Here is a 13,207-nt window from a genome sequence, read left to right as displayed (position 1 = left end):
TCTTTACAAATCCTACCATGTGGATTCATGGATTTTTTTTTCACATTCTGTCTCTCACAGTTGAAGTGTACCTCTGGTGCAAATTACTGACCTCTGTCATCATTTTAGGTGGGGGAACTTGCACAATCGGTGGCTGACTAAATACTTTTTTGCCCCACTGTACATATAGTGATGTCAAGGGGAAAAGGGGCCGGGGTTCCAGGGTCCAGGAGTGAAAGAGGCAGGAGTCCAGGAAGGGAAGGTTTTCATTAAACCCTCGCACATCTCCTCTCCTTTATCTCTCTTGCTTCCGTTCAGTCGCCATGCACAGGGAAAGAACAGGTCCAGAGGCGATCTATACACAGGCAGAAAAAAAACATTAGTTTCCTGGTTCAGACATGCTCACAAACTGACTTTACAAAATACAGGACGACTGACGCTGATGGCTCAACGATCCAGCGACGAGTAGAGCAGACTCTCCCTCTTAAGAAGGGTTCCAATCTCTTATGATCAGCAACAGATGTGCTGATCACCTCCAGGTGTGTAGGCCAGGGGCAGGAGCCCATACTGAGCTCCGCCCGGCAGGAGAAAGAGAGAATGGAAGAGGGCAAGAGAGAAAGGGAAACAAAAACAAAGCACCTGACAGCTGTCAGCTGTCGAGGAGCGGAGACCATGACAAATTCTGAGTAAAACCAAAGTTACTTTCCCTAGTAACTAGTTACTTTGAAAGTAACGAGTAACTTGAAGTAACTGAGTTACTTTTGATAGAAGTAACTAGTAATTTAACTAAGTTACTAATTTAAAGTAACTTACCCAACACTGGTGCTTGCTTATAATCCCATTATAAGAAAAACTGTAAAATTCAGAGGGCGTTACTTGTTTAGACCTCACCAGTAACATCGTGTTTGTCTGCTGTTGAACAGACAGGTACCATCTTCAGCATTGTGTTCATACCTGAGAGAACAGAAAGTCCTGTGCTGACATAATGACACCAAGAATTTTTTTCTGAACAGGGAAGTGATGACACTTGCATGCAGCCATTCTGTAAAGTTACATTGATTTACAATAAGCACATGAGATGTGTGAAACATTCATGGTTGAACAGCAGCTGGCTTCATCAAACAACATGAGAAATATGCTGTCAAACTAAAAAAACCAACCAGATACAACATCCTTCACACACCCCTGAAAGAAATTCAGCACTCAAACAAGCTATAGCCAGTTTGTTCATTTATTTCTTTTTACTTGCACTAACTTAGCACAAAGTATTATAATGTCACAAAGAAATCTAAAGTAATAACAAAATCAAATATAATAGTAATAAATAAAATGAGAATATCGAGGAAATAGAAAAAATGTGCTCTATTTATTTAACTCTTAACAGTTGAGTTAATGATTAAAGAGTAATTTTATATTTCCAAAAAAAGAGTATTTTTAGCAAATATGTAATGCAACAATATAAAGAAAGAATATTTTTAGCTTAGTCAATGCGTCAACTGTAGAGAATACAAATTGGTGCCCATTTAAACTGATGTGTTAATGAAAATACCTTCTAATGAAAATTCCATTAATAAACAGAGAGGAAATTAGAGAGGTATAGTTGATGAAGGCTAAAAGACTGTAGCAGTGACGTCAAGCGGCCTACTTCCTATAACACACAAAGTTTCGTCTCTCTGCACAGTCTCTGGTCTCTATACTGTGCGTGCTGGTCTTTCTTAAGACTCCACAGCGCTGCACTGTAGGGGGGCACTGAGCCAGGTTGGAGAACTTCATATCTGCCCCGTTCACCCACAGCCATTTACCAGCCAGGAATCGCAGCCCTGTCCACACCTAGGGGAAAGAAGCAGTCAGTGAACCTCTCTGGAAGCATTAAGAGAGTTTTATTATAACATGAGAGTCCACTTACTGCAATGAAACAAAACAAAACACAAAGTTTTTAAAGAGACAGAACCAAACACTCCTTATGGGCGAGACGGTGAACCCATTTAATCCCTAATCTTTCCCTTCAAAATAAGTGTGTTTTACTCCTTAGACTTCCCCTGCACACATTATGTTTAATTGTTTTAATGTCATAGGGGTTTAAAACGGCAACAGTTCCTGGTGGGATTAGTATTAGTGTATAAACACAGAGAGAATGACAAGAGCGCTCAGTGCATCATGGGAAGCCTCTAGCAGCCTTGGCCTGTTGCAACATAACTAAGGGAGGATTCAGGAACATCAGACTGCACCTCAGCACAAAGCCCATGAAATTAATGTAAAATATCAGTGTCTAGTAGAGTTGGATGTCTCGAGACCGGTCTCGAGACCACTTTTACGTGGTCTTGGTCTTGTCTTGGTCTCGACGGACTTTTGTCTTGGTCTCGGTCTTGGTCTCGCTGTTTCGGTCTTGCGTTCTCAAATCGACATAGTGTTCGGGAGATTTGGAGTCAACCATCAGCGGAGCGGGGGGGTGGCTTACTGGGCTTAAGCCCGGGTCATTTTTTCAGAAGCATGGGGTCTTTTGGAGTGTAATTTGTTAGTTAGATGCCTGACTGACAACTGTATAAAACAAAAACAACACACGAAGCACAGAGCGCACCGTCGTAAATTCCCCCTAATTTTGGTATGATCCGAGCTCAGGCACTAGGCGACTGAGCACAGCACCCATGTGAGCGAGGGGGGAGAAGCTGCTGCCTGCGAGTTTGCTGCAGACAGAGGAGAGCTTAAGTTTGACCAGGTACCAAAGCAAATCATTCGTACTGAACTAATAATGTAAATATGACGGTGTATCACAAAAGATTGATATCAAACTGATCACTTGGTTGCGTTACTTGCTCTTCGAGTGAATCAACAAATGGATAAATAAAAAGCCGAACAGCAATGCTGATTTTTTAGAGAGTCTTTCACATTTTCAGTTGTTACCCTCCACGGCTAAACAAACTATCTAAATCGGTTTCAATTGTGTACTGATGAACACAACAATGGACATAAGAAGCTTCTTTCAAAGAAAAAACTCAGGTAGATGTTATTTTATATATTATGCTTTGTATGTTGTTCAGTATATTTCTATGCAAAACAAGAGGAATTTCAATACACAGCAGTATATTCACAGTTGAAACCAGATATTTACATACACTTTAGGGAGAAAACATAAAAACTTTTTTTTACTGTTAAACATCAATTTAGAGTAAACTTTTGTTTTAGATAAATTAATGTTGAAATCTTTTGAATTAGTTAAATGTCAGAATAAAAAGAGGGGGCTGTCTATTTTAATCACTTTCATCAAATTTAGGAGTACATGTACACTAAGTTTATTGTTAATTAATAAGAAAACTCCAGACGATTCCATTCTGAGCTGAAGAAGATTCTGATAGGTTAGTAGAGTCCATGTGAGTAAATTGGTGGCACAGCTGTGGATGCATATAAGGCAAAACACAGAGCCTGTTTCTTTGACATGGGAAAATCAAGAGATGTCAACCAAAACACCAGAAAAAGAACTGTGGAGCTCCATAAGTGTGGCTCAATTTGAATACAATTTGGTGCCATTTACAATTAAGAAATACAGACAGTTTCTCTCTTTACTCTTAAAGTTAACAAATATGTTTTTTATATTTATCAATCTAAAAAAAATAAACATTTAGTCTGATTTGATGTTACAATTAAAAAAGTGTTTTTATCTGAAGAGTATTTAAACATCTGGTTTCCACTGTATATTTTATGATGTTGGTGTTTGGCTTGATTGTCAGCACAGAGAGGGAGAGAGAGGAACAGAGAGGGAGAGAGAGAATGACGGCAGAACAAAGAGGGAACAAGAGCAGGTGAGACACACATGTTAGTCAAATAGTTGTTTGCCAAAACTCATCAGAACATGTATCTAGTACCTAGTGTTTCTTTTCAGATACCATTTGTTACTTTTCAAATTCTAAATTTATTAAGTTTTGCAGGCTTGTTTGCACAACAAGGCTAAATAATTATATAAACTTTTCTCAATCTAAATATTTTACTTTGGTAGAATTAAAAAATAAGTGTAGTGCAGGTCTATGATGATTTTTAGTGCTACTATCATCTAGTTCTGATTCTGGTTCTGTCTTGGTTACTGTTGTAGTCCTGTTTTAATTCCGGATCAGTTCTGGGTCTGGTTGAATTGGGGTTTAGTCCCTGTGTCTTGATACAGCCCCGACTTTGTTCTGCCTTGCTGCTTAATTAAAAAACTAGTTTAAGGTGTCCTGCATATGTATATAGAAGTGTTTGTATATATATATATAGACAGTAGACAGCGGTGAAGAGGGCTGTGTGAAAGCAAAAACACATAAATATGCCTGACACCCGTAAACGAAGCAGCATCTGGCTGCAGTTTAAAGACTTTTTTTGTCTCGGTCTTGGTCTTGGTCTCGTCTCGACTCGGTCTCGGTCTTGGTTTCGTCTCAATTTGGTCTTGGTCTTGGTCTTGTCTTGGTCTCGGATTAGGCGGTCTTGACTACAAGTCTAGTGTCTAGTTTAAGTTTTCATAAGAGCATTATGTTTTAGTGTTTTTAATTTTGTATGGCAGATGTGTTTTACATAACTTTGTATTCCATCCATATAAAAGCAGAGTGTCAGAAGTAAATACATTCTCTACAGTCTAAGGAGCTTGGAAAGAAAACCGCGAGCCAAGGTGTGAAAATGGGTGTCGGTCACAATCAGACACACCGCCCATTTGACCCGAGAACTGAAGATGCTTCTCAGATGAGAGGTGAAACGTCTTCAAGCCACTTAAAGAAGTCTAGACGCTTTTCTTTCCAAGCTCCTTAAGCTACGTCCACACTAATGCGTTTTAGTTTGAAAAAGCATAATTTTCTCTCCGTTTTGGCCTCCTATCCACACTGAGACGGCGTTTTCCCCAAGGAAAAACGCAACGTTTTGAAAACTCTCTCGAAAACGCATACATTTCAAAATGGAGCTGTCCCATCACAGTGTGGACACTCGAAAACACAGACTTTCTAAAAAGTCATGTGATGCAGTCATGTGACCAATTAAACTAAGATAGCGGAGGGCATTATACAGCAGTTGTTTTGTTTGCGCTCAGGTTTGACAGCTCTATTAAAGATTAATATCAGTCTGTACATGCTCCAGATAGCTTTTCTTAAATTCTTTAACTCTCACTTGCTTTTGCAACTTTGTACTTTTGTGTTACTCGCAGCAACAACTCCACCTCATTGTTAGTCCACTCGGTGCTGTTCCTCGACATTTTGCCACAACATTTCATAGAGCAGGAAAGTAAATAAAAGGCAGACAGAAATGAGGCAGGTCGAATCTTCTTGCGTTTAACACATGCATAGAATTGGAACGTAAGCGTTTTCAGCCGTTTCAATGTGGACGCTCAACTCTGTGAAACGACTGAAACGCTAGTGTGGTCGCGGAGCTTTTTCAGACAAAAACGCTGTTTTCAAATCTATCCGGGCTAGTCTGGACGTACCCTTAGACTACGATGACCTGGATGACTGAGAACCTTAACAGACATACATTCTCTACAATTAATGCTGAAAGCTTTCATGAAGTTTTGCTGAGTAAAAGAAAATATATATCCTCCGTCTCTTTTGTGCTATAGAATATTCAGAGTTATTCAGAACATAAAATGAAGCAGAGCTTAAGATGGCTGCTGTTGTCTGCATAGCTCCTTCTAACAAACAGCATGAACAAACTCCAAACATATCTCACGTCCAAAATGTGAAGTCACTAAATCTGAGCCCACCTCCTCTGTGCTGGCTTCGGTGACTACAGCCATGATCTTGTTGTAGTCTTCTGGTTGCACGCTGATCAGGTCATAACGAAACTGCTGGTGGGTCGGTGAACGGAGAGCTCGGCAGTGATCCAGAGCCTCCTCCCAGGTCTTGTTCTCCTTTATTACGACCAAGTTGTTCCAGTAGCAGAGGAATGGAAAGCGGTGGGAACAGTTTTGGGCAGCCATCTGTTTACTGACAGATAAGACGGAGGCACAGTCGCTATTGTTCTTTGGTTCACCCAAAGCCCAGTTTATGTAGCCTGAAGTGCCTGCACTCCACCTCCATGTCTCCCCTGTAGAACAGGAGTTGTCAGCAAAATAGATGAAAATCTGTGTGGATCACCAACTTCACCACTAGCTCTAAAGTAAAAATGCAAAGAACTGTTTCAACAGCAAAAACTGAAGAAAAAATGGGAAAACATAGTCTATATTGGAAATGTTTAACAAAAGCAGTTGAACTTTTATCTGCACTACATAAAAATTGTATTGGGTTTTTCATTATGAAGAATGACAGTGACCAAGATTCAGGGCATACAGCAGTTGCTTGGGGGAATAACATTTTCAGCAGACCATTTTAAAAAGGATTCCTACCAGCTTCCTGTTCAAATGAGTATTATTGTTATCAGAGGTGTGGACTCGAGTCACATGACTTGGACTCGAGTCAGACTCGAGTCATTAATTTTATGACTTTAGACTTGACTTGAAAAAATGCTCTAAAACTTGTGACTTGACTTGGACTTTTACACCAATGACCTGGGACTTGAATTGGACTTGAACCGGTTTACTTGAAAAGACTTGATATTTCACCCCAAATATAAAATTTAACATGCATATTATATAGAGATTGAAAATGTGACGTCATTCAGGGGTAAAACCGCAAAGGATTCTGGGAACTCGTGGCAAGAGGTACTAGCGCACGCAGGCTTTCAATTGAAATCAGTTATACAGCGATAAAAAAGAAACACAAAAATGTCAAGAAGCTGTTGTATTATTAACTGCAATAGCCGGTCACATGACAGCCACGGGAAGCCGACGGGTAAAGAGATCGGTTGTTATCGGATTACGTCGCTGAAGAGAAATTGTTCGAGCCATGTTTCCGAAGTAACAAAGAGGCGACGGGTGGCCTGGATTGCAGCCATTCAAAGACCAAATATAACGTCCCAGAACACTCCAGCTCACAGGTTAGTCTGCTCCAAGCATTTCCACAAAGGCAAGTCTTCTGTTGTAGTTAATACGTCATTTTTCTTAACATAATTGGTGAAATAGGTTACAAGCAAGTCTGGCGCTGAACAGAAATTGTCGCGCTATGCTCCTTTATTTATTGTGCATAAATAGTGAATTGTCCTGACACAATATTGCGTTTCGCTTCTGTTATTATGGTACATTGACAAAAACATATACTTTTATTCACAGGGTAAAACAGTTGTTTTGTATCACTAATTGCCCAGTACGATTACAGCATACAATATTATTGTCACTGCTACATTTCTGTAACGCGTACCAGAAATTATTTCTACTGCTAATTAATTACCATTGAGCTCAAAGGTCCTATTAATAAACGGTTAACGAATGTGTATTTATGAAGACGATTTGTGAGACTGGTAAACTTATGATATGTACGATAGTCTTTCGTTCTACACGGTGCATTTCAAGGTCCTGTACCCATCTGGCGGTAAACTGTACCTGGGCTTGTTGCAGTGACCTGAAGTTACTAAACTTCACGAGTGTATGCACTCACTCCAAGAACCATCTAATTATAAATATGCATATAAATATGCTACAATGAGATAGCTGACTTCATCTAACTAGCAAATGTTGTCCAGGCTACGTTGGTGATGCAGTTTTTTTTAATGTGTATGATATTTTTGTCATGCGATTTTAAAGCCGGTCTCAGAACTGTCGGTGAAAATTATTCTAGGAGCTAGGTTTAATTGAGCTGCATTTTAAAGAGGTGCAATTTCACAATTTGTGTATATTTTCTAAGTTCACTATTTTGTCATGTGTTGAGAAAAACACAGATTTAAAAATTACATGGTCTAATATTTACATTTAGCATATAACTGCAACATTCTTTTTTCGTTTTTTTTTTTTTAACCTCTGGGTGGTCTTGGGTCGATTTGTGCCATTTTTCATTGTTCGTATACACGCCATTTGCACTGTGTTGAACGGAATATAGCCAACTTTTCCAAAAAAAAGTCTGGTTACATATATTTCAAAATTCCAGTCTGACTCCCTTAAATTAGCTTCAGTGGCTGAGCTACAGATAAACTTACACTATTGGTCCTAGTGGTTGATTTGTGCCCCATTGAAACCCATTATAAACGCTATTTCCCATTCCACGGTCATTACAACCAAATAATGGGCCATCTTCCGAATGTTGGTGGTACTCGGGAGTCCGGGCCTTGGAATTGTATCTTTTGGGAAATATTTGATTTCTTTGTTTTTTGGGGCTAAAAAAACAGTGCGGCCATGTGACGAAACCGGGATATAAAGGGTTAAAATCCGCGAAATGTAATTAAAACTTGATATGAATATTTCAAGGAGAAGTAGGTCTAAAAGATTGGCTAATTTAAAGTGGAAAAAAATATTAATATATAGATATTTTATGGCACTTTTCATGGCGTGGTCGATTTGTGGCTCTAAGCCCAATAGTGTATGCATTTTTCTAGGACCCCCCAGAGGTTAAAGACTCGAAAGGACTTGAAATTCAAAATTTCAGACTTGTGACTTTACTCGGACTTTTACACCAGTGACTTGAGACTCGACTCTGACTTGCCTGACATGACTTGAGACTTGACTTGAGACTTGAGGATAAAGACTTGAGACTTACTTGAGACTTGCAAAACAATGACTTGGTCCCACCTCTGATTGTTATAAAGTTAAGTCACCACTAGCAGACATGAAGTTGCTGGTGGTGACTTAACGGACTTGTTAGGATTCTAGGAAATATATTTACTTTGAATTTGACACTGAATTTTGTCCCAATCAGTTACAGTCATTTACAATAGTGTGACATGATGCTGATTTGTCTTTACCATCTCTGTACAGTCCAATCCAGACTGGGAAGTCCTCCTTCTTGACATGTGAATTTATGTCGCCAATATCTGTGAATTTCGCCAAGCTGCGATTTTTATCCTGACAGTAATCCTTGGCTTCATCCCACATTTTTGACTCAGGGATGAATCCCAAATTGTCGCAGATGAAAAAAAAATAGTTTTCACAATCTCCACTTCTAAGCCTTTCAAGAAAAAACAAACAAACAATGAAAATTAGAATTGAATAAATGAGTCCTATAAGAAAAAATATTCTAACCCTTTTACAGCTGCTTGTGTTAATCACAGCTTGACTTTAGTTTCAGGAAAGTTAGTGGACTCACTGCATATTAGAATTCTGAGTTTGGTCAAGACAATGGTATCAGAGAGAGATCAGTGCTTTGCCACATAGAAAACTATATGCAAATTGTCTAAACACAAGCAAATTAAGTAAGACTCACAGTGCACAACAGTCAGTGTGCATCATTAAGGAACACAGAAACAATAATCCACTCTAAAGGTTCATACAGAATCCTGCTGATAACAGATGAATGCACCAGAAATATCAGTGTGACAGACTGTGAATACTGCCCATTTATATGCTTTAAAAGCCCTGAAAATCAGTTTTAAAGAAAGTTAGTATTTATTATGAGTTTAAAGTTATAAAAGATAAAATTTCAGTTTTGATTACCTCAGTGACAAAAACTAAAAAGGCTTCATCATGGCTGTGTAAGTATGGATACATTTGAAGTGTGCCAGCACTATTAGAAAAACTGACTGTTAAAAATTTTGAGTTTTTTGTTTAAAAGAAAAATCAGTAAAATGTTTCCAGAACAGTCTCACTTTACCTTTTGCTGTTGTAATTTACGTAACCGCATCGCTGACCCCAGTCTGGCTCGCCATAATCCCAGGCATTAAAGGTGAGGTTTTCTCCATTTGGCCAAGTCCAGCCATCTAATGTCTGATTCTCATCTGTTTCTCTGTGCAGACCAATCCATGAGTTATATATGCTCATGTCCTGTTGTTCTATATCTGACTGCCAGTAGACAGTGGCCAAGTCATTGTCTCCATTCCAGCTATTGGGATAAAGAGTTTTATTTACACTTTGATTTAAAAAAAAATACAAACAACTGAGCTTTGTTCAGTCACTTAAATAGTCTGGTTCTTATATAGCACTTTTCTACTCTATAGCACTAAGCTTTTAGTGCTGTCTCACTAACATTCATACACATTCATTGGATTAATATCTTGCCCAAGGATACTTGGCATGCAGAATGGAGCAGCGTAGGATCGAACCACCACACTTCCGGTTAGTAGGTGACTTGCTTTACCACCTGAGCTACAGCCACCCCGTAAATACGAACATACATATGAACATACTGAACATACACCATACACTAAACTACAGTTTTAGAATACCTCAATTTTTCCAGGTATTTATAACAATTCAAGTCGTTCAAGCCCAATAAATAGCTTGAAATGGTACAAAGTTAAGTGGTGAACAGCCAGAGGTTAAAAAAAGGAAGGTTCCCCAAAACAGTAAAATAATGTACATTCAGAATAATACAAAAGGGCTACTGGGCTACTGCAGATTGGAAGAAGGTATTATGGACTGATGAATCAACATTTGCATCACACAGGATCTTTGTACGCCGTGGAGTAGGTGAAAGGATGGTTCCACAGTGTGTGCATGTCAAACATAGAGGAGGGAGTGTGATGGTCTGGGGCTGTTTGCTGGATCCAGGGTCAGTGACTTGTACAGAGTGAGAGCTACCCTGAACCAAAACAGCTACCACAGTATTCTGCAGCTCCATGCAGTACCCTCTGCTTGGTCAGGGGTTCATCCTACAGCAAGATGATGACCCAAAACATAAGTTTTGTGCCAGAACTACCTCGGGAAACACGAACAAGGTGGTGAGCTTGGAAACATGGAGTGTCCAGCACAGTCTCCAGAGCTGGTTTGGGATGAACTGGACAGAAGAGTGAAAGCAAAGCAACCTACAAGGTCCACATTTATGGGAACATCTGCAGCAGACATGGGAGAATATTTGATTTCTATTGTAGAAAGAATGCCACGGCTGTGTTCAGCTGTTATATCTGCCAAAGACTCTGATGAGTCAGAAGTTTAGAATACACTTTGGTCTATAATTTGATTTTTTTTTTTAACTCCAATTGCTTATTTGTACTATACAGTTTAATTTCAGAGTGCAGTGAGACATTAAACTGCACAATTTCCAATATAATATAATATAATATAATATAATATAATATATCAAAGGACCCCTACCTCCTGCAGTAGCTTCGGGCCTCTTGCCAGGTGTAATGAATGTTGCTGTACCAGTAACGTCTTGACACCACTGATCCTAGTCCAGACACAGTGCTGCTGAAGTAGAGGAAGAAGAGTCCAACAAAACTGCTCTTCATTACTGTCATCGCCAGATTTCTGATGCACAGAGAAAGCATCATGTTAAACCATCATGTGTTGCTTTATATAGTAAGAGGAAAGCAACATTTTTTTAAATGAAAAAGAATATTAAAGATACATTGTGATCAACTTGTTATCAAATTATTAAAAAGATAAAGGACTAATGGATACAGGCAGAGCATTCCTGATCAACTTAATGGATGCTCTGAGCAGAGGTAGAAGTGTTACCTGTTCTGATGCATCCCGGGCTGTTGGATTAGTCGACAGCATTCAGCATTCAGCAACTGCCTGGCATGGCATCTCCAGAAGAAATTTGCCTGATGGCAAATGAAGTGAACATTTACATACAGCGGTAAGGAAAGGTGTCATGGTCTCCGCCCCTCGTCAGCTGACAGCCGTCAGGTGTTTTGTTTTTGTTTACCTTTCTCTCTCACCTCTGCTCTCCCTTTCTCTCTCGCCCTCTTCCATTCTCTCTTTCTCCTGCCGGGGCGGAGCTCAGTATGGGCTCCTGCCCCTGGCCTACGCACCTGGAGGTGATCAGCACATCTGTCGCTGATCATGAAAGATTGGAACCCTTCTTAAGAGGGCGAGTCTGCTCTACTCGTCGCTGGATCGTTGAGTCATCAGCGTCAGTCGTCCTGTATTTTGTAAAGTCAGTTTATGAGCATGTCTGAACCAGGAGACTAATGGTTTTTTTCTGCCTGTGCATAGATTGCCTCTGGACTTGTTCTTCCCCTGTGCCTGGCGACTGAACGGGAGCAAGAGAGATAAAGGAGAGGAGATGTGCTAGGACTGAATGGAAACTTTCCCTTCCTGGACTCCTGCCTCTTTCACTCCTGGACCCTGAAACCCCGGCCCCTTTTTCCTTTGACACTATTATGTGTATATATGAATTCCACTGTAGGAAACACTGTAAATAAATGCACCTTTTGAAGACACTAGTGGTCTGCGCGTGAGTCCGATCTACGAAACCTGACAAAAGGAGAAGCATTTTTCCTGAGAGATCCTGGAGGCCAGAGGCAGCTTAAACTGCTCCCACTTGTGCTGTTTGTTGCCACCTTGAGTGACACATCCCTGAGTCACATATCAATAAAACATCAGAAAGCGTATGTCTGTTAGTAATTTTTAAACAGATAAAGCAAGGCAAAGTTAAAAAATGAGAATAAAGTGATTTTAGGCAGGTTTGGTTTTATAAATACTTTGGAATATGAAACACATGGAAAAGGCAAATTTATTAGTCTGAATGAGTCATGATATCAGAAACATTCTTTGGTTTTTTGGTTGTTTTTTTTTCCATATTACAGCTGCACATAAAAACGGCAGAATGGTAGCACTGTAGAGCAAAGTTAAGAAGACCAAGAAGTTGTCATTTTGTTTGTGCATCATGGTGGATTAGCACACAATAAGAACAGTATGCAAAAACACTGAGCAGGCAAACTACTAGCACCTGACATCCAGCACGCACACAGCAGAGCTGTTGGTGGAGAGATGTTTCAGAGATGTTGGTGTACACAAAAAACTTTAAAGGATGTGTAAGCTGGTGTACAATCAAGTACACTGATATTTAAGAGTACTAAAAAAAAAGATGCATCATATTTGGTCAATGCTTAATATTCAATTCTGTTTCTTGACAGAAGCTAGATAGTCACACATGAGAGCGCTGTCTATATGTAGTTACAAAGGTTAGCCTCTGTCCAAACTTTAGCCCCAGATTTCAGAAAATTCAAGAGATTGTGACAGAATGACATTCAGAAGTTGAAAGACAATATTTATATTTATATACTCATGATTAGTTGGCATTGCTGCTTCCAATACATGATCACTGTTGGTTTTTCATTAAAGTTTGGGACTTTTGGAGGATAGACCTTTGAACATTCCCATGACAGCTGCAGGAACTAAGGCACTGAAATGCAGTAGTTTTAATATTTTACCACAACACCAGGAAGGTGTCACACTTTTTTTTTTTTTAGTTTTGAGAGAGACCATTGCAATGACCCACACATACTGGCAAAATCTAGCACAAAGAAAAGA

The 13,207-nt window shown here is 39.5% G+C and overlaps 1 protein-coding gene across 1 annotated transcript; it reads right to left on the bottom strand.

Moving 5' to 3' along the window:
* Positions 1 to 1,450: 1,450 nt before the first annotated feature.
* Positions 1,451 to 11,445, bottom strand: LOC309695936 (macrophage mannose receptor 1-like). Its single transcript, XM_082516956.1, has 6 exons — positions 11,405 to 11,445; positions 11,039 to 11,194; positions 9,600 to 9,827; positions 8,755 to 8,957; positions 5,690 to 6,012; positions 1,451 to 1,809 (listed from the first exon to the last, which is right to left on the bottom strand). Exons 1-6 carry the CDS (start codon positions 11,416 to 11,418, stop codon positions 1,621 to 1,623), a joined length of 1,113 nt encoding a protein of 370 aa, XP_082373082.1. The 5' UTR covers positions 11,419 to 11,445; the 3' UTR covers positions 1,451 to 1,620.
* Between the last annotated feature and the right edge of the window lie 1,762 nt (positions 11,446 to 13,207).

Source organism: Aulonocara stuartgranti, assembly GCF_965226115.1.
Source record: "Aulonocara stuartgranti genome assembly, chromosome: 1".
Taxonomy (NCBI): domain Eukaryota; kingdom Metazoa; phylum Chordata; class Actinopteri; order Cichliformes; family Cichlidae; genus Aulonocara; species Aulonocara stuartgranti.
Note: the sequence above shows the minus strand (reverse complement) of the source record. Positions and strands in the feature narration are given on the sequence as shown.